The sequence below is a fragment of the Artemia franciscana genome, chromosome 15 (assembly GCF_032884065.1).
Source record: "Artemia franciscana chromosome 15, ASM3288406v1, whole genome shotgun sequence".
Classification (NCBI taxonomy): Eukaryota; Metazoa; Arthropoda; class Branchiopoda; order Anostraca; family Artemiidae; genus Artemia; species Artemia franciscana.
The window spans coordinates 40,181,421-40,203,747 of NC_088877.1; the positions used below are offsets into that span (position 1 = coordinate 40,181,421).

Consider the following 22,327-nt stretch of genomic DNA (forward strand, 5'->3'; position numbering starts at 1 on the left):
ATTTTAGTGTTTATTTTTCGGTAAAATAAAATTCCGGCTATAGCCTACCCTTGATCTTCACTATTGAATATCAATAAGTCAGGTGGAATTTTTATTCGTATGTGGATCAAGTGACACACCTAAGGTTAATAAACTTTTCATGGCTAAAGATTTAGAAATTTCGAAGGAAAAACAGGTAATCAAACAACTCAACATTTTTTTTAATCGATGTCGCAGGAATTAGAAGCTACAAGAATATAAAAACTTGGAATGTTGACAAGCGCTTTTTCGTGTTGCTACATGAGAAGAAACAGAAGAAAGAGAAATCTAGTTTTGAGAACCGGTTTGCCAAATTTGAGTTAAGTACGAAGAGTGACATACTAAAAAAAAAAATCAATGACCCCCAGCAGTCTTGCAGAATCGGCTTGATTCCTACCCCGTGGGTTTATTCTTTCTCAGCGAGGAATTTCCAGTAGGGTGGGGCGACAAATATTCTATCAATGTTGATATTCAAGAAATACAAGTTTAAAACAGAAAAGGATTAGATGTACACTGGAGAAAATTTCGGTTCTCGCTTTGTTGTTTAGTCAAATTAACATAGCAAGGCAGCATTGGTATATGGATTCTGGTGGTAAGTCGAAGTGACAGCAACAGTCTATCAGACCTTCCTAGAAATTTTCAGAAACAAAAATAATCATTTGATACTTTCTAGAGAAAACTAACAGTATTTCATTCTACCGGTGCAGAGACTGGAAGCATTTGTTTATTTTTAAGCAGCATCTTGTCGACAAAAAATAAGCAAACTGAATTTTGGCACTCATGACTTTTCATCGACTTCCCCTATAATCTAAGCCTAGCGTTAAGCCCCCTGAGGACAATACTCCTTGTTTCCAATGCCTTTAGTCTGAACCTTACCACCTTCAACAGTAAGCCTAAGGATTTTAGACCCCTTTATAATTTTACGTACGTCTAGTTCGCATAATCCTAACCTTCTTTCCCCATTGTGAATTTCTTAAAGTGCCAAGGACATCAAAATGAAAATATGTTTCGTCCCCTGGGACCATCTTAGGTCAATTTATACCTAGAAATCGCAGCTTTTCAAATGTTTTTCTCTTGGTTATTTCAACGTTATGAAATTCTTAGCGCAGTGCCACATTTTTGTCGAAGTTGTGGCGTTAAACCATGTAGATTCATAGAACTAATTACTTAAATTTGAAAGTAATCTAAAAATTCCTAAGCTATTTTTTTGAGGAGATGGTTACAAAAGGATTTTTTTTTGCTTTTTTATGGTAAAACTTTGAAAACACATGAACAATTTGGTTATATTAATTTTTGTAACGTTTTTACAAGTCAGAAAATAATTGGAGGGGGGGGGGGGGGTTAAAACCCCCTAATCCCTGGATACTGCCTTGGGCTCCATGTATTTTTGGCTTCTCTTTTGTGGTGATTTTCACCCACATTTCTGTTTTGTTTTTTAATGTGGCTGTCGAGTACCTTTAAAAAGACAAACCAAGGTCTGGAAGGGGCAGCTACCACCCCTACCCCGTAGCAAATTACGGCCCTGGTTATCACCATTACTTAAAAGTCTCAATTGTTTTCAATTCTCTAATTTGATCTTATATTGATTCTTTTTACAGATGCTTCCCACTGGCAAAGTATGCCTTTGGCACTGGGTTTTACGTTTTTTTCCTGCTGCGCCATATTTGGCTATATCGCTCATCATCACGTCGCAGCTGCCTCACATGCCATGTTTTAATCGCATGCTGATCCATCCACCTTTGTTTTACCTTAGTTTAATAAAACAAAGTTTTTTTGAGGAATCAAAGAGCGAAGTAGAAATTTAAAACGAACAAAGATTATTGCTTCACAGTCTCTCTAACATGTATCAATAAAACTAATACACATAAATCAACTACTTATATTTCCCTATTTTTGTAGGATTACAGAAAACTAGCGCTATACTGAAAACACAGAAGCCAAGCATAAATATAAGAATATTGATTTATGATCAAATAAGCCATAATATGAACCATAATGTTTTAGTATTACTCGAAAGGATGATCAAATAAGCCATAATATGAACCCTAGAAATCTGGATATTTCTCTCTATATCAGAGGCAGATCAAGAGCAAAATCTTGCGAGGGGACAAATGTGACAAGGGCGCCAATGAGCAAAATCTTGGAGTGGGGTAATGTAACAAAGGTGCAATAATGGACTAAACTGACAAATTTATTCTAAAAGAGAGTAAAAGAAAGAAAAAAAAAATAGAAAAAAGGGCACCAGAAAAATCTTTGGGGCCGAAGGTCCCACCCCATGGATCCACCGGTGCTCTATACGACAAGGAATTTCAAGCTATAAAAAATTTTAAGACTAGTCCATAGTCCTAATACTATCAAGATGGCTTCACTTTGCCCTTGTCTACAAACTAATCATGAAATGCCCTTTTCAGAACCAAAACGAGAGTCAATCAGTGGACTGAGCCATTGTGCAGAAATGATATTTAATGAAACGAAAAAATCAAGCAATAACCCTAAATTGCTTTATTTTTATTCTGTAAGAAGTGGCCGTGATGGGTTCGCTTTTACTGTACCAAAACTCCTATATTATTTTGTGTTTTCAGTAAAGCGCTAGTTTTCTATAATCCTACAAGCATTGGGAAATATAATTAGTTGGTTTATTCGTACTAGTTGTATTGATAAATGTTGGATAGACTGTGAAGCAATAATCTTTGTTCGCTTTAAGTTCCAACTTCGCTCTTTACTTCCCTCAGAAAAATGTTGCTTTTCTTAAATTAATATTTGCCCGTTTTCAATTTAAATTTAATGTAGAAGCAACACTGTAATGATCTTTCCTATGTATTTTTTTTCTTGGGGAGGGGGCTCTTTCATTACAACTATCATAGACAATGGAATCCCTCAATTTCGTCAAGACTGTTGAGAGCCCCAAGGACAAATTCTGTCGCGTCCCACTAACTTTTTTTCAATGCAAGAACGTTTGTAAATGAATATGAAATGGCATAACAATAGTTCTGGTTATTTGAAGTAAAAATATGCACCCAATATCGCAGAGAAAACAAATAATTTACTTGCAATAAACGCTACTGCAATGAATGTTACTTGTGATGAACAATTGAAATCGATTTGCAAGAACTAATGAAAGCGTGAATAAAGAAATACTAGATTACTAATGCTAAGCATTATTACTAATAATTACTAAGCATAATAGATTACTAATGCTAGCATTATTACTAATGCTAACAACAACTCGCTGCAGCACCAAGGGCACCAGAGGTCATCACAGCGGTCCACACTTCTCCACAAGTGAAATAAATGTTTTCATATGATTTATATTTTTCTACTTAGTTTGCAGTTATAAATATTTTTTTCCATTTTTAGTTGATATATTTCTTTGCAATGCTTGTTTAGTGTCATTATCACTATATTATCCATAATTACATGCAAGAATAATTGTAAACACGATTATAAAAGCAGATGTTAGGCTATTTTTTGCATTTTTTATTGCAAGCTATATCTATATTTCTACTATTACTAACAAGTCACCACGGCACCAAGCCACCTGAGTGCAACACAGCTACGCATTCTCCTCCTTCAACCCAATCTATTCAAAGCCTCACTCTACACCCTCTCAGGAAGTTCTCATTTCCCTTAAATCTGTCTTTACAAGATCCTCCCAAACCTGAAACAGGATGACCTGCTTTCCGTTTAGTCCTTGACGGTTGGCCGAGAAGGACAATGGTACTTATGTATTATACCATCAACACTCAAGAAGTGAAGTTAGATTAGTCTTAAAGAAAAATACCAAACATGATGACAATATCATACTTTAGAAACAGGTTTGGGCTATATATTTGCACATTGGGGGGGGGGGGGGTAACCTAAACTACCCACGTAATGTTCAAATACATAGCCCAAATTATGTAATTCCTATAAATTTAAGCGTAAGCTAATTGTTTCTTAATACAGACATATAAAACCAGTTTGTTCTCGAGTTTTACACAGCGTAAACTAGAGTTTTGGCGGTACAATACATGAGTACTAGGAAAATCGTCCTTCATCCGCAGACCGTGTCCTAGCCATCTCAATATTTCACTTATTCTCATAATAGCGCTAGAAAGCGGAATTGAATCAAACTTTTCGTGTGGTACTTTTCGTGCAGCTCTAATACCAGCAGATGTATTTTCTGTGTGGCCCGTGGAGTTGTCATGCATTCTAAAATAGCCTGCTGCAAAATCATTTCGCCTGGCCACCCCTTTGTACAGCATAAAAATTGAAGACCCCGGAGTTACAACTTACCATTAATGGGCTCTTGAATTTCATTCGAACATATTTTTGAGACAATAAGTTGACGGCCTAAAAAACAAGAACCAAGAGCTCATGTGGCACTTATGACGAGGCCAGAAGAGCCAAGAGCAGAGCTTCTTCCCACCAAGTTTCATTACGATCTCCCCACACTAAGTGTTTTCAAAGATTTCCTGTTTCCCCCTTCAACTCCCCCCAATGTCTTCAATGTCTTCTTGAATTTCATTCGAACATATTTTTGAGACAATAAGTTGACGGCCTAAAAAACAAGAGCCAAGAGCTCATTTGGCACTTATGACGAGGCCAGAAGAGCCAAGAGCAGAGCTTCTTCCACCAAGTTTCATTACGATCTCCCCACACTAAGTGTTTTCAAAGATTTCCTGTTTCCCCCTTCAACTCCCCCAATGTCTTCGGATCTGGTCAGGATCTAAGATAAGAGCTCTGAGACACGAGGTCCTTCGAAATATCAAATTTCATTAGGATCCAATACCCCATTCGCGAGTTAAAATGCCTCATTTTTTCTAATTTTTTCGAATTAACCGTCCTTCCACTCCCCCCCACAGATGGTCAAATCGGGGAAGAGACTATTTTTAATTTAATCTCGTTTGGTCCCTGATATGCCCACCCATTTTCATCGTCCAAGCTTATCTGGAAGTGCCGAAACTACCAAAAGCGAGACCGACAGACAGACAAACCGACAGAAATTGTGATCGCTATATGTCACTTGGTAAATACCAAGTGCCATAAAAAAAATCAAAGGCCTAAAAAATCAAACAGAGCTCACCAAGACGTCTTCGAATAGAGTTATTGAAAAAAGATGATAATCAATCAGGACTCAGGAGTGAGTCCGATCTTTCCAGGTGATCTTCTCTTAGGAGTAACAACCTGAATAGACTCCCCAAGCGCTAGTAGTTTATTCACAAACGAGCCGATTTGAGTTCTCTTATGATTCCTATTAAAAGTGGCCTTGGATTTTCCCTTATGTGACAAATATTGAACCTCTAAATTTATTTCATTAAGCTGTGTAGACTAAATTCAAAATATTGATAAAAAGTATTTAAATCCGTTTAATCTACGAAATATTTTGTCTAAGACAGCTTCACAAGAGGTAAGTTTGATAATGCAGTGCCTTGGAGCAAAAATTCCTTTCGTCTCGCCTTGTGGCGTTGATTGTAGATCAATCCCTGCAATTTTCCTCGGCCCTACTCAATAAGCGCCAAATTGCAGATAATGAGAAGTCCTTAAACTAAAAAGTAATTTTGCCTTGGGTTGCTCTTTTGGTATCTAACTTTACCCCTCCCCCCTGTCCCATGGAGCACCCCATTTTAACGGGGCACCAAATCACCTCAGAAAATGTTATATTAACTTACGAAAAGCCACTTGCATCATCTAATTCAGTAAAAACCTACATACAAATTCAGCAAACAGCAAGGAATAATTTATGAGCCGTAATAGCTACCACCGTAAAATGTCAATAAGCTGACTCCAAAAATATGACTCAGAAGAATATATTCAATCTTGCACTTCCACCCATTCTGTTTATAAGCCTTAAAAGTATGTGACGGCACGTTTTTATCGGTCTTAAATTTTACTATTTTTCCCTCCCAAGTGTACCATTTCTCAATTTGTACGTTACCTTAGAAAAACGTTGTATTCCATTATTAAAAGCCACCTTATAACCTATTTCACTTAAATAGATATAAATCCAGCCAATACCAGGAAGTGAATTATAATCCGTAATAGCAACCACTAAAAAATATAACCAAACTGACGGTAATTTTAACGCTCTGAGCGCACCGAAGGACGACCACATAAGAAGCACACAACTCAGTATCCAAAGTTTTGATTCTCTTATGACGTAAGAATGCGGAACGCAAACACTGCCCTTCAATCCAGGGTTAAGTTTTTGACTTTTTTTCAGCATAATCGCGTTCATTGAACCGGAACCCTTACGGGAAACCACACATCTTCAGCCGATAGATATGCAGACTGACCTCAATTTGCTCGCTTCAATTGACTTATTCGGCTATTGACTTTTTCTTCTTGTAGGAAACACTGAAAACTATGAAACAACTAGTGACAGGATTTTAAGACAAATTTTGAAAAGTATGCTGTTAGATGAGGGCCTGAGAAAAAATATTGAGTACCCTCTCCGACATGAAATTTGAATTCTGAATACCACCCCCTCCCCTACCTCAAACACAAAAAAATTCCTGAAAGTTTCAATTCAATCCCCCAACCCTGAAACGAAATAAGACAGACTTACCAAAACAACATCCAAGCTTTTTCACATTTACTACTGATGAAACCTACTGACTGAATTATGGAAATACTCGCTTGGCTTCAGGCAGCCTACCCGTTGTAAATCATTGCAGGATAACTGAAGATTAGTGATTGGCTTTGAGTTACCGACAAGGGCAATCATATAGATGGAAGGCGAAGATATCTTGTGTTAGTGTAAAAGAATGTCGTATATGCAAACTTATTTTTGGAGTTGAGGAGCCCATTTTTCGCTTAATACGTTTCACCGGGCTCTGCTAAGCGAAGAAAGTAGCGTCTGCCTCCTCTATCCACTTCGGTCCATGGCAAGTGCTTGTGTGTCAGGCCTAATGTTTCCCATCATAAGAAACTAAGATAGACTATCAGACAATCATCTCTTTGGCCGACTGCGAGGTTGCTTCCAACCTCCTGTGATAGGGAATTTGATTTTATTTATTGCATTTTAAAAACATTTTGAAAATAGGCAGTCGATAGAGCTCGTTTCATTTGATGGAGTCAGGCATAAATCCAAACTTTCCAAAAAAGTTTCACATGACATCTTTTAACAAAACAAAAAGGAATAGTGGATGCATGCCCTTTCATTCTATATTTTAAGTAGAAGATTTAGCCGATAAACTGAGCTATATTTAATTGAACAAAAAGAATAATACACGGTGTCTTCTGATCTTGGACAATTGGCTGCATCGATAAATTCAATACAGATGAGTGACTTGGGTTGCAATTCGAAACAACCCTTGAACTTCTAAACCATTTGATTAGTTCAAGCGGTGGAGTAAAACTCATCAGAGTCCACTGGCAGCCAAGCAAAACCTGCTACGTACACAAACTCTATACGCATAAAAATCTAGATATGGTCCCAATAAATCTGCAATAGGTAGAAATTTGAAAAAGGGGTCTGCAAACCCTGAATCTTACTTTAATTTGTGTAAGTTCAAAGAAATATTAGACAATAGGTAAAATTTTAGTTTAGGAGCTTTTTTCTATCCTGGAAAGTAGTCGAATTAAGTGAATAAACCTCTCAGAAATGCATCCAGGGCCTTGACGGTCTCCTAGGAAGACACTTTGAATCACCTACGTCCATCTTTTCTCCCCATGTAAGGAACTGAGGTTTGCAGAACTTTAAGAATATTGATATTATAAAATTAACAATCTTGCAAAACAGATCTGCTGCTCAAATAATGGAAAAGAAAAGTGTTTTGAGCCTAATACCATTGCTCAATTCAATTTATAAGGTTTCAGCATCTGTAAAAATATTGCTTAAATATAAGAAACAACCTGGATTCTTAAAACTCTGATTAACAATAATTGTGCTTTGAAAATTTAAAGCCATTGAAAAAGCAACTGAAAAATCAAAATTAAGGTAAAATGTTTTTCGTCAGAATTAGGATAAGTCAGGATTCCGACCTGTCATGTATTCAATTTTCTAACCTCTAGAAGTGAGAAAAAGATAGGCATAGTAGCCTATACATTTCTGGAGTATGTTTTTAGTAGTAATACATTTCTGGAGTATGTTTTTTGCCTTGTTTTTTCGAGATAGCAAGAATTAAAAAAGTAGAATTTTACCGATACAATATACTCTTAAGTATTCTCTGAAGTAAACTATAATACTCTTATATTCTCTAAGTTTTTTTTCCAGCACCGAGAGCCGTCTTGGCTGAGTGGATTGGTGCGCTGGTTTCAGGATCCTTTGTCTGAGAAGGCGAGGGTTCGACTCCTAGTGTACCCAATTAATTAGCTTGAGACGGGGTCAGTGGCGTGACTGTGTAAGCTCAGCTAGAGTCGACCCAGCTCTTAATGGGTTTCTGGAGAAATCTGGGGAAGGTAAACAGGAAGGGTGTGCGAAAGCACAGGATGGTTGGCCCAAAACCCCATTGCACTTCCTGACTGAAGGACCAAGAAACGGAGATCAGAACCGCCGGTAGGGACTGTAAAGTTTAATGCCGTATTCTTTACCATATTACCTTACCCAATTAAAAGCTAAGAATGCTTGCCAACAATTTTACATTTGTACAACAGCAATGTCTGCTCAGAAAATTGTTAGATAACAATCCTTAGAAACGTATTTATAGGGTGGGAAATTCAATAAAATACAAGCTTGGAAAAAAAAATGTTTGAAACTGGTATTGACGAAACTAGAGATTTCAGAGGTCAACTATCTAAAAAGAAAAAAATAGGAAAAATTCACCATCTTAATCCTCTGCAAGGTTTTGTGGCCGATAATATAGAGAACAAAAAACAATAAAATGATAACACACACTAAACCAAAAGAATGGTGCATTGTCGTCCACCCCTTATTACCAGCCGTAAAACAAAGCCAAATTGAGGTCAGATACGAGCAATGAACAGTACCCAACTGATACGTTTCAAACATGCCCAGAGATGTCTTTCCCAAGGGGGGAGGGGTAGAAAAATCTATAAAAAATACAAAAAACAAGAGCTCATATGGCACTTATGACGAGGTCGGAAGAGCCAAGAACAAAGAGCTCATATGGTGTGACTTCTAGCAAAATTTTAAGAGTCAATAGATTGTTTTAAAAGGAAAATCAGAGGCTTAATGCTGGTCGCGATTTAAAATAAGAGCTCTGAGTCACGAGTCCTTCTAAATATCAAAATTCATTAAGATCCGATCACCCACTCGTAAGTTAAAAAACCCTAAATCTTTCTAATTTTTCCTCTCCCTTCAGCCCCCCAGATGGTCGAATCGGGGTAAACGACTTTATCAAGTCAATTTGTGCAGCTCCCTGACACGCCTATCAATTTTCATCGTCCTAGCACGTCCAGAAGCACCAAACTCGCCAAAGCACTGAACCCCACCACCTAACTCACCAAAGAGAGTGGATCCAGTCCGGTTATGTCAATCACGTATTTACGACATTTATAAGCGTTTTCCAAGATTTCCGGTTTCCCTTTCCAACTTGCCCCAATGTCAAAAAATTTGGTCGGGATTTGAAATAAGAGCTTTGAGACATGTGTTCCTTCTAAATATCAAATTTCATTCAGATCCGGTCGCCCGTGCTTAAGTTAAAAATACCTCAATTTTTCTGATTTTTCCAAGTTAACAACGCCCAGCTCCCTCAAAGAGAACGGATCCGTAACAACTATGTCAATGTCGTATCTATAACTTGTGCTTATTCTTACCATCAAATTTCATCCCGATCTCTCCACTCGAAGGGTTTTCCGAGATTTCTGTTTCCCCCCTCCAACCCTCTATGTCCCCAGATCCGATTCGAATTGAAAATGGAGCATCTGAAAGATAAGATTCTTCTATATATCAAGTTTCATTAAGATCCGATCACCCATCCGTAAGATACCTCGATTTTCAAGTTTTCCAAGAATTCCGGTTTCCCCCTCCAACTCCCTTCAATGTCACCGGATCTGGTCGAGATTTAAAATGAGAGTTCTAAAGCACAAGATCCTTCTAAACATCAAATTTCATTATGATCTCATCACCCGTTCGTAAGTTACAAATACCTCATTTTTTCTAATTTTTCCTAATTAATCCTCCCCCCCCAACTCCACCAAAGAGAGCGGATTCGGTTCGGTCATGTCAGTAACCTATCTCGGACTTATGCTTATTCTTTTCACCAAGGTTCATCCTGATCTCTCCGCTTTAAGCGTTTTCCAAGATTTCCGCCCCCCCCCCAATGACACTGGATCCGGTCAAGATTTAAAATAAGAGATCTGAGTTTTGAGGTCCTTCTAAGTCTGAAATTTCATTAAAATACGATCACTCTTTCGTAAGTCAAAAATACCTAATTTTTTCTAATCTTTTAGAATTAACCCTCCCCCCAACTCCCCCAAAGAGAGCAGATCCGTCCCGGTTATGTCAATCCTGTATCTAGGACTTGTGCTTATTTTTTCCGCCAAGTTTCATCCCAATCCCTCCACTCTAAGCGTTTTCCACGATTTTAGGTTCCGTCCCTCCCAACTTCCCCTTCACCGGATCCGTTCGGGATTTAAAATAAGAGCTCTGAGACACGATATCCTTCTAAAAATCAAATGTCATTAAGATCCTTTCACTCTTTCGTAAGATAAAAATACCTCATTTTTTTTAATTTTTCAGAATTAACCCTCCTCCCCCGACTCCCCAAAGAGAGCGAATCCGTTCCGGTTATTTCTATCCCGTATCTAGGACTTATGATTATTTTTACCACCAAGTTTCATCCTGATCTCTCAACTCTAAGCGTTTTCCGAGATTTTAGGTTTCCCCCTCAATTCCCCCCAACGTCACCGGATCCAGTGGAATTTAAAACAAGAGCTCTGAGACACGATATTCTTCCAAACTTCAAATTTCATTAAGATCCGATCACTCCTTCGTAAGTTAAAAATATTTCATTTTTTCTAATTTTCAATTAACCCCTCCCCCAACTCCCCCATACGGAGTAGATTCGTTCCAGTTATGTCAATCACGTATCTAGGACTTCTGCTTATTTTTCCCACCAAGTTTCATCCCGTTCCCTCCATTCTAAGCGTTTTCCAAGATTTTAGGTTCCCCCCGACTCCCCCCCCCATGTAAACGAATCTGGTCGGGATTTAAAATAAGAGTTCTGAGACACCATATCCTTCCAAACATCAAACTTCATTAAGATCCCATCACCCTTTCGTAAGTTAAAAATACTTAATTTTTTCTATTTTTCCAAATTAACCGACCCCTCCCCCTCCCCCAGATGGTCAAGTCACGAAAACAACTATTTCTAGTTTAATTTGGTTCGGCCCCTGATACGCCTGCCAAATTTCATCGTCCTAGCTTACCTGGAAGTGCCTAAAGTAACAAAACCGGGACAGACAGACCGACAAATTTGCGATCACTATATGTCACTTGGTTAATACCAAGTGCCATTAAAACAATAAAAAAAAAAATTATTGGTCAAAGATGTGTTTTCACCTTTTGATCGTACCGAAGGAGTGGCACCTTTTAGCTGACTTGGGTAGAGTATTCTAGGCTGCATGACGGGTAGCCAGAGAATAGTCCGATCTGACCGTTGAATGGCAAAAAAATGTTGTCAATTACGAAGGTGATTTGGATATTAATCAGAGAAAAAAGACGTACTAGTTCTGAGAGCCGTAAGGACATTACTGTGTTAGTTAAAAGATAGTGAAAAACGAAAATGACAAAATATGAAGCATCCCCTAATCAAACAATGGCTTAGCAGCAGAAACATAATTTTCAAGGACAAGTTTCCACACTTTGTAATATATCTTAGATTGGTTCTGGAAAGAATGAAAGGGTTACACCCATATTATCAAACAGTTCGTGGTAACGAACTGTAGTAAGGAGCGACCCGGCTCAATAGTAAACGAAACTCTAAAAAACGGAATTTTGATGCTAAAAGATATCGAATTTTCATGCTGATTCTAAATATATAAGCTTCATCAAATTTAGTCTTTGTAATCAAAAGTTACGAGCCTGAGAACATTTGCCTTATTTTGGAAAATAGGGGGGAACACCCCCTAAAAGTCATAGAATCTTAATGAAAATCACACCATCGCATTTGGCGTATCAGAGAACCCTATAACAAAAATTTCAAGCTCCTATCTACAAAAATGTGGAATTTTGTATATTTTGCCAGAAGACAAATCACGGGTGCGTGTTTATTTGTTGTTTTTTCTTCCCAGGGGTCATCGTATCGACCAAGGGGTCCTAGAATGTTGCAAGAGGGCTCATTCTAACGGAAATGAAAAGTTTTAGTGCCCTTTTTAAGTGACCAAAAAAATTGGAGGGCACCTAGGCCCCCTCCCACGCTCATTTTTTCCCCAAAGTTAACGGATCAAAATTTTGAGATAGCCATTTTGTTCCGCGTAGTCGAAAACCATAATAAATATGTCTTTGGGAATGACTTACTCCCCCAGAGTCCCTGGGGGAGGGGCTGCAAGTTACAAACTTTGACCAGTGTTTACATATAGTAATGGTTATTGGGAAATGTACAGACGTTTCAGGGGGATTTTTTTGGTTTGGGGGCTAGGGGTGAGGGGAGGGGGCTATGTGGGAGGATCTTTCCTTGGAGGAATATGTCATGGGGGAAGAAAAATTCAATGAAAAGGACGCAGGATTTTCTAGCATTACTATAAAAAAAAATGAAAAAATAAACATGAAAACGTTTTTTCAATTGGAAGTAAGGAGTAGCATTGAAACTTAAAACGAACGGAGATTATTATGCATATGAGTGGTTCCAAAAATACTTTAGCATAAAGAGCGAGGTATTTAGGAGGAGATAAATACCCCGCTCTTTTTGCTTAAGTATTTTTAGTAATTTCAACTATTTATTCTACGGCCTTTCTGATTCAGGGGTCATTCTTAAAGAATTGAGACAAAACTTACGATTTAGTGTAAAGAGCGAGGTATTAACGAGGGTACAAACCCCCTCGTACACATAATAAAAATATAAGAACATAAAAGTTTGTTACGTAAGTTAATTCTTAAGTTACATATATTTTTTACTAACAAAAACGTTCGTTAAAAATTTAAAGTTCTAGTTGCCTTTTTAAGTAACCACAAATTGGAGGGCAACTAGGCCTCCTTCCCCACTCCTTATTTCTCGAAATCGTCTGATCAAAACTAAGAGAAAGCCATTTAACAAAAAAAAGATTTAATATACAAATTTCATTTTAATAATTTATGTGCGGAGAGCCAAAATCAAACATGCATTAATTCAAAAACGTTCAGAAATTAAATAAAAAAAACTAGTTTTTTTAACTGAAAGTAAGGAGCGACATTAAAACTTAAAACGAACATAAATTATTCCGTATATGAAATGGGTTGTCCCCTCCGCAATCCCTCGCTCTTTACGCTAAAGTCTGACTCTTTGCCACATTTCTGCTTTTTAAAACCATTAAAAGCTTTAGCGTAAAGAGCGAGGGATTGCGGAGGGGACAACCCATTTCATACACGGAGTAATTTCCGTTCGTTTTAAGTTTTAATGTCGCTCCTTACTTTAATTGAAAAAAACTAGTTTTTTTATTTAATATGGCAATAAGAGACTTAAGACTGAATCAAACAATGATACAGATTTTTTTATAACTGATCCTGGGAAAAAATTCATCAACAAGAATCCCAAGAAACAAGATATACCCATCTTCATCCATCAATTGATTGTAGATATATCCCTGAAAGTCGCCTTCAAGAGGTAAGAGAACCGGGAGTGTAATTTGCTATGGGGCAGATGGACAACTTCTTCCCCCATGAACCCATTTTGCCGCCCCCTCCCACATGAAAGTTAGTGTTTTCAAAAATCCTATTAAAACTAAAAAAAGACCAACTTAATTCAAGCATCCACCGAAACAGATCAGTTTTCTTTAGTATAGTTTTACCTTTAGTATACCTTTATATAGTTTTACCTTACCTTAGTGTAGTTACCTTAGTATAGTATAATAGTTACCTTACCTTTACCTTTTACCTTAGTATAGTTTTACCTTTACCTTTAGTATAGTTTTACCTTACCTTAGTGTAGTTACCTTAGTATAGTATAATAGTTAACTTTCCTTACCTTTACCTTTTACCTTAGTATAGTTTTACCTTTACCTTTAATATAGTTTTACCTTTATGGTACTATGTGTCTCATTTTTTTCCTTTTTCGCCGTCATTTCACTTTACTTGGGCAATGTTTTTTCATATAGCTTCAAGAACTCATAATACAACAGGGTACTGCAACAGTATTTGAGCTCGGTACGCACAGTTCTACAAATGGTTTTCTAAGAACCCATGGAAAAACACTAGAATTCCTAACTTTCCCTACCAGTTAGTATGATATTTCAATAACTGTCCGCAACAGCCTTTTTATAGTTGACAACTCTATTCCTGCGTTCCAATAAACAAATTGTTATAACAATTGGGATGTTGGAAACAGGATATTCCCTAAAACTGGGTAGACTAATTTTTTGTGTAAGCTTAGTGACTTTAGATTTTGTCAAATAAAATATTTTCGCGTAACTTCCCATGCCTTTGTATTCATATTTTATGGTACTTCATCATCATCAACTTCTTCTCCAAGGTGATCTTCCATTTCAGTTTCACAGTTCAGCTGTATTTTGTCAAAACGAAGCATATCTATTTTTTACGTTTTCGAGTGTTGCTAAATAGTGTTTTTTTTTTTTCGTTTTTGGAACGGAAGAAATGAACAAAGATGCAAAAACTCGCCAAAAAAAATTTTCCATGTCCGTTTTCTTCCTGTTGTTTGCCCCTCCATTTCCCGCTGAACATGGTTACTACTGTTTGCGCTATTATTAGCTGTGGAAAACCGTTAAAATTCGGTTCTTATCCTTGCGGTATTTATCAGGTTACACTCAAAAAAGTGTAACGTGTAAAAATCAAAGTAAGTCTGTCTTCACTAATAGACTCACCGCTTTATCATTCACTTCATTCTTAACCCAGAATTGAATTTTTATTCAACTTAAAAAATTATTTGATTATTTAGCGATCACCAACACTCAAGGGGCTTAGGGATGAACCAATAACCTAGTCATAGCCTTGCAAGAATCTCTTACTTTCGTTTATTGTTGCGACTCAGATCAGACGCACATAGGGTTGAGTGTGTATTCACCCAAGTCTCTATTCAAGGATGTATTATTATTTAAGTTTCGTTTCCCACACACTCAACCCTATGTACACAAAATTAATTATAGAAAATAATCTAATTCAAAATAAAACAAAAATAGGAACGAATAAAAGCAATCCCAATCCCAAAAGAACTACAAGATTAGCTGCAGAGAAGGCAAATGTCGCAATAAGAAATTATTCCAATTTTTAATAAATACAGTTAGTTCAATGAATGAACCTTTTTAGCTTGTAAAATGTTAGCTTTTATCACACAGTCTTGACTGAACTTTTCGTTAAGAAGTAATGCTGCCAAGGCTATTTAAAAAAAAAGAATCAATTTTTAACCAAAAACTTTTATTGTAAGTGTTTTATTGTTTATTATTTTCTTTACTGAAGACAGCCCTTAGATATAGGGCCGACAAATAGTTGTTCATATATTTCATAGTTTTCAGTTTTTCATATATTCAAATAGTTTTTGTTGGTTCACTGTCTTGGGAAAAAAGTCCTCATTATCCTCTCTTCTTTAGTTGTATTATGGAAAGGCAGTGTGGTCTTCGTCATTATTTACCGTAAATTTGTAAGCAAAGACTCTTATTTAATAATTGAACAACGGAAGAAAAACTTTAGTCTAGTAGATTCTTTAAAATAGGTAAGGCCAACCTAAGGCCCCTGGGCTGCACAATGGCAGCGTGGCAGTGTGGTCTTCGTCATTATTTACCGTAAATTTGTAAGCAAAGACTGTTATTTAATAATTGAACAACGGAAGAAAAACTTTAGTCTAGTAGATTCTTTAAAATAGGTAAGGCCAACCTAAGGCCCCTGGGCTGCACAATGGCAGCGTGGCAGTGTGGTCTTCGTCATTATTTACCGTAAATTTGTAAGCAAAGACTGTTATTTAATAATTGAACAACGGAAGAAAACCTTTAGTCTAGTAGATTCTTTAAAATAGGTAAGACCAGCCTACGGCCCCTGGGCTGCACAATGGCAGCGTGGCAGTGTGGTCTTCGTCATTATTTACCGTAAATTTGTAAGCAAAGACTGTTATTTAATAATTGAACAACGGAAGAAAACCTTTAGTCTAGTAGATTCTTTAAAATAGGTAAGACCAGCCTACGGCCCCTGGGCTGCACAATGGCAGCGTGGCAGTGTGGTCTTCGGCATTATTTACCGTAAATTTGTAAGCAAAGACTCTTATTTAATAACTGAATAACGGAAGAAAACCTTTAGTCTAGTAGATTCTTTAAAATAGGCAAGACCAGCCTACGGCCCCTGGGCTGCACAATGGCAGCCTTAAATATTTCCATAATTTTCCTGCTTTACATAATTCTCTATTATAGCTTCCATAATTTGGTTACTAAAGTATTATATTTTCATCAGTTTTTTGTGTGTTTCATTATGATTAACCTAACTTCACTATTTGAGTGTGGTCGGTATAGCACGTAAGTAGCGAAAATTTGTTAGCAAGGACTGTTACTCAACAGTTGAACGACGGAAGAAAACATTTAGTCTAGTAGATTCTTTAAAACAGGTAAGGCCAAACTAGGGCCCCTGGGCTGAACGTAGGCCGCCTTAATTTTTTTTTTTCGGCAACGAGAAGCGTCACACTTTCACAAAGCATAATTGTCAAAGCAATGGAGACGCTCTTTACGCTAAAGTTTGTCTCTTTCTCTCAACTCTTCGTTTTAAAACAGTAAAAAACTTTAGCGTAAAGAGCGGGGCGTTGATGAGGAAGCAGCCCCTTTTCGTATACGAAGTAATTTCTGTTCGTTTTAAGTTTTAATGTCGCTCCTTACTTTCAGTTAAAAAAACTTGTTTTTTTTTATTTAATTTCTGAACGTTTTTGAATCAATGCATGTTTAGATTTTGGCTCTCCGCAGGGGAATAATTAAAACGAAATTTGGATATTTTTAATTTTTTTTTTTAGCCTAAATGGCTTTCTCATAATTTTGATCGAATGATTTTGAGAAAAAAGAGCGGGGGAGGAAGCCTAGATGCCCTCCGATTTTTTGGTTAATTAAAAAGGCAACTAGAGCTTTTAATGTTTTACGAATCTTTTTATTAATAAAAGATATACGTAACTTATAAATTAGCTTACGTAAAGAACTTTTGAATTCTCATGAATTTATTACATATATGAGGGGGTTTGCCCCCTCGGCAGTGCCTCGCTCTTTACACTAAAGCTTAAATTTTGTCCCAATTCATTAAGCATGACCCCTGAATCACAAAAGCTATAGAATAAATAGTTGAAATTACTAAAAATACTTTAGCGTAAAGAGCGAGGTATTAGGAGGAGGTGAGCCCCTCATATGGGTAATAATTTCTGTTCGTCTCAAGTTTCAATGCTGCTCCTTACTTCCAGCTGAAAAAACGTTTTCATATTTATTTTTTCATTGTTTTTTTTTTAATAATGCTAGTAAATCCTGCGCTCCCTTCATGGAAATTTTCTTCCCCCATGACATATTCCTCGATGGAAAGCTCCCCCAGCATATCCCCCTCTTCTCAACCCCTCCCCTAACTAAAAAATCCTCCTGAAAACGCCTGTATACTTCCCAGTAACCATTACTATATGTAAAGCACTGGTCAAAGTTTGTAACTTGTAGCCCCTCCCACGGGGACTGTGGGGGAGTAAGTCGTCCCCAAAGACATGTTATAAGGTTTTTCGACTACGTTGAATAAATGACTATCTCAGAATTTTGATCCGTTGACTTTAGGAAAATAATTAGTATGGGAGGGGGCCATGGTGCCCTCCAATTTTTTTGGTCACTTAAAAAGGACACTAGAACTTTTCATTTCCGTTAGAATGAGCCCTATCGCAACATTCTAGGACAACTGGGTCGATACGATTACCCCTGGAGAAAAAAAAACAAAAAAACAAACAAACAAACAAATAAACATGCATCCGTGATCTGCCTTCTGGCAAAAAAAAACAAAATTCCACATTTTTGTAGATAGAAGCTTGAAACTTCTACAATAGGGTTCTCTGATACGCTGAATCTGATGGTGTGATTTTCGTTAAGATTCTATGACTTATAGGTGGTGTTTCCACCTATAGGTGGTGTTCCCTGTTTTTTAAAATAACAAAAATTTTCTCAGGCTCGTAACTTTTGATGGGTAAACTTATATATTTAAAATCAGCATTAAAATGCGATTCTTTTGATGTATCTATTGGTATCAAAATTCAATTTTTTAGAGTTTTGATTACTATTGAGCCGGGTCGCTCCTTGCTACAGTTCGTTACCACGAACTGTTTGATTCTTTGAAATTAACTTTGAATCTAAATACACTTTTTCTTAGAAGTATTAACACATTTCCTAAAGCATCAGAATAAAAAACAAATTTAATACCAATTACTTCACAAAAGGGATTTTTTTTTTTTCAATTGAGAAGGCTAGTATGAAAAGTTGTTACCGCTTTTGGTTCGACTGACAATTGCAATTTTTTTTTTTTAGAAATGAAACTAATCAGAAACAGAACACACTCAAACACAACAGACACTAACATGTACTACCCAGAGACGTACGGAGGGTGAAAGCCTCCAGCCCCTCCACCCCCCCCCCCCCAAATCCTACATTTTCCCGGGGTCTGGCTCCCTAAAAGTCTAAATTTTTAATAAGTCCGGGCAATTCTTATTCAAATTATCATGTAAAATAATTTTTTTTATTGTAGATCCCCTTCCCCCTAAAAAAAATCCTATGGTCCTGCCAGGCACACCCAATTACGATGTGCAAATAACCAATTTGAGATCGATTTATAAGAACCAAGGCAAAGAGAAGAGAAACATACCGCATAGTAAAATAGTAAAATAGACCATAGTAGGCCTATATAGTAAATAGTAAAATAATAAGATAGATAATGGTAAATAGTAAAATACCGCATAGTAAAATAGATCGATACTTATCTGCTATAGCAACCCCACTCAAGAATTACGCTGTGTAAAACTCAAGAACAAACCGGTTTCATATTACGAGACTTACGCTCAGTGGAAGTCTTTATAGTTAGCTGGCGCTCAATGAAGAAGCAAGTGGCGGGTGACAGAATACATTAGACTTATGTAATTTGGGCTATATATTTGCACATTAGGGGGATGGGGGTAAAGTATTTGGACGGCGTGACGTTAAAAACAATCCTTACCGCATAATTTGCAGAATAATTGTAGCTGACACATTTTGCATTGCAGAGGCGCTACACCTTACCCCCCTCTAATCTGCAGATATAGCCCAAGTTTGTTTCTAAAGTATTATATTTTTATAATGTTTTAGTATTTTTCATTGGGACTACCCTAACTTTACTTCTTAAATGGGGTCGCTAAAACAGGTAAGTACACTAGACCTTCTTAATGATTGGATTTTTTATATTTAGTTTATATTTAAATATTGTTCATTTCTTGTTTTTTATTTTTATATATTTCTTTACACTGTGTGTTTAGTATCATTATAAAATGTAGTTACCGGTGAAAATAACAGTATACAAATAATAAAAAATAATTACATTTCAATTTGCGACTCCAAATAAAATTACCAATGACATTGAAAATGAAATATAATTGTTGGGATTGGTTAAGTATGAACTTATATCGACCGCATGTGTCTTCGAAAAGTTAGAAAAAATTGGGTAATAAGAGAATCACAAAAGGATAGAAGAATCCTTTGGAAAGATGCTAATGAAGCGAAAATTCACCGGGTGGAACAGATAACCAGAAGACTTGTTCAGATTTGATTATTATCTCCTCTTGCATTTTGAGAGTTCTCCACTGAACAAGCCCTTAATGTTCAGGCTCACTAGATGATCAAAAAACAAAAAAACGAACCCCTAGTTTATCAAAGTCTTGGAAACAAAAGGGCAGAGCAAGCGAAAGAAAGTCTAACGGTCCTTCTATGAATAGATGAGGAAAAGGTGCATACACTAAATATGCAAAACAACCATAACCTTACATACTCTTTGTAATTCACAATCATTGATAGTTGCCATCACCATAAGTCACCATAAACAAGTCTAGATGAGGTATTTCCAGCTTTTGTATCAAATTTGGTAATTTTAATGCACCATATTCGGTAAAAATCTCAAATTTTAATAAAGACCTCAATAACAAGTTGTGCAGTTTTTGATAGTAGCAGGCACCAGATTAAAAAAAAAGTGGGAGAAATCAACAAAAAAGCTAGAAACATATGGCACAAGACAGTTTAAAGGGGCACAGCTATTTTGAAGGTGTAGTTTCCTTTGGGAATTAACAGACTGTTCATGTTTGAATTTTCAAGGACCAAAAGCATTGTCAAAATTAGTTAATTACTTTGGCTTATCTATTTTCAAGGTTCAATGTGGCAACATGGATAAAACTGTGGCACTTCCCTAAAAACTTCATGATTTTCGAACAACCACGAGAAATATCTTTAATAATCGTGGTTTACAACTATAAATAGACCCAAGGTTATTTCAGGGTTATGTTTCTTTTCTGAGGCATTGGTACTTTCACAAGAAATTGTTGAATGTAAAATCGTTGATTTGAGCGCCTATTTCGATGTTTAAGCCTTTAAAGCTTTCTTGCTGACAATTGATGTAAGATATGAAAATTTGGCTTTAGTTTTTGTTCTTTTATGTATATATACATTATCAATTAACTTACTTTGAACATTTATAAGATATGGCCATAATATCTTCAACCCAGAGTTACAGACAGTCCTTCCTTAACCACTTTTACAATCAAACTGACTTGATTGATTGCTTAAATTTTTAGGTCGAAAGTTTAAGATGGTCAAAACAAGGCTGCTCCCTTTAATTTCTGAGAATCTACCTGATTCATCCTCCATGAGAGCAGAGAATGAATTTAGGTTAGTCCAAAGCAAGGGGCTGTATGCTATTCGAGAGGTATACAAGACTGTATACCTCGGTCCCTACCTCTTCCATCTTTCGAAACGGCCAGGTCTTGCACGTCTTTGCCCGTGGTCAATTATTTGTTAACCCCCCCCAGCCTCCCGTATGCACAAAGTAGCCTAGGATTAAATACTTTCATTCGTATTGTGTACTTAAGACAACGTATCCAGATTTTTTTTTGAGGGGGTTTTACAAAAAAACCTTAAAAAACACTCGAAAATACCTGCTTTTTTTCGAGTCGGACAAATATTTGAAGGGAAGTTGGAACCCCCTAATCTTCCCTGGATATGGTCTTGCGTAGTTAACTTGGAGAAAAGAAAATAGTGGTAATATTAATTCCAATGGTCATTATAGCAATATTATAGTAACCTAGTCTAGAGCAAAAATACGGCCAGGCTTTAACAATGAATTTATTTGAAATGTTTGTATGGTCACTACTATTCACCCCTTCCCTTAAAAGTAAGTACTCTAATCTTATATCTTCTAACCTTATATCTTCTAGTATCAAATCTTATATGGTTACTGCTCTTATAAACTCGTCATAGCATTAAACCGTGTAGCACCACCGCTGCGTAAGTGTGAACCGCGGAAGATTCCACTAAACATGAGAAGGTTCTACTAAACACCCTAGGATGGGGGAAGGGTCTAAGCCCAAAAACGTCTCCTTTTTACTTAAAAACCGCTTAAGGAAGACTTTAGTCATTTTATGAAAATCAGAGAGGGACCATAGCCGTCCCTTAAATGGTCAAGGGGAGAAGTGTGTCGATAAACTAAGACATTATCACTGTTTCAGGGGAAAATTCTAGTTAATTGACTTCTTGCTATCTCAGAAAGGGTTTAGGTTAGGAAAATAAAACTTTCAGGGATAAATCTACAGATTAAAGTATGTCCTGGGAAGGTATTTTGAAGCAACTACCTCTACTCCTTCCCCCTCTGGAGGACCCTGACCTTTGATGACCTTTAAAAATATGTGTGTTATAAAAGTGAAACCTTGCAAAATAGATCTTCTGTTTAATTGATGTACAACAAAATTGTTTTCAGCTTCTTAACTTTGCTTAATTCCATTTTATAAGGTTTTAAATATATGCAAATACATTTCCTAAATTTTGAAAAAAAAACATTTAAATGGCTCAAAATTCTATTCAAATAACAGGAATTGCATTTTCAGAACTAAAGGCAGAGAAAAAGCAACTAGTAACTGAAAATTAAGGTAAAATGTTGTTTTGTCAAAATTTCAATAGGTATAGACCTGTCAAGTAGGTGAATTTCAGGGCCCTCTAGAGAGAGAAGGAGTGGAGGTGGGTACTTTGAAATACCTTACTGGGACATACTTTAGCCTGTAGACCC

The 22,327-nt window shown here is 36.7% G+C and overlaps 1 protein-coding gene across 6 annotated transcripts in view; it reads right to left on the reverse strand.

Annotated features, from left to right (window-relative positions):
* LOC136036470 (uncharacterized) overlaps positions 1 to 22,327 on the reverse strand; it is a 42,723-nt gene that overhangs the window by 19,318 nt on the left and 1,078 nt on the right. Inside the window, exon 1 of one of the 6 annotated variants that reach the window (XM_065718722.1) lies at positions 20,733 to 20,773. The exons of 1 other annotated variant lie outside the window; for it this stretch is intronic. In XM_065718722.1, the coding sequence (XP_065574794.1) occupies positions 20,733 to 20,758 (26 nt within the window). In that variant the 5' untranslated portion in view covers positions 20,759 to 20,773. Of the gene's footprint in view, positions 1 to 5,935; positions 6,251 to 6,565; positions 6,773 to 20,732; positions 20,774 to 22,327 lie in introns of those variants that run through there. 4 more of the 6 variants (XM_065718725.1, XM_065718721.1, XM_065718723.1 and 1 more) reach the window with 4 other exon arrangements.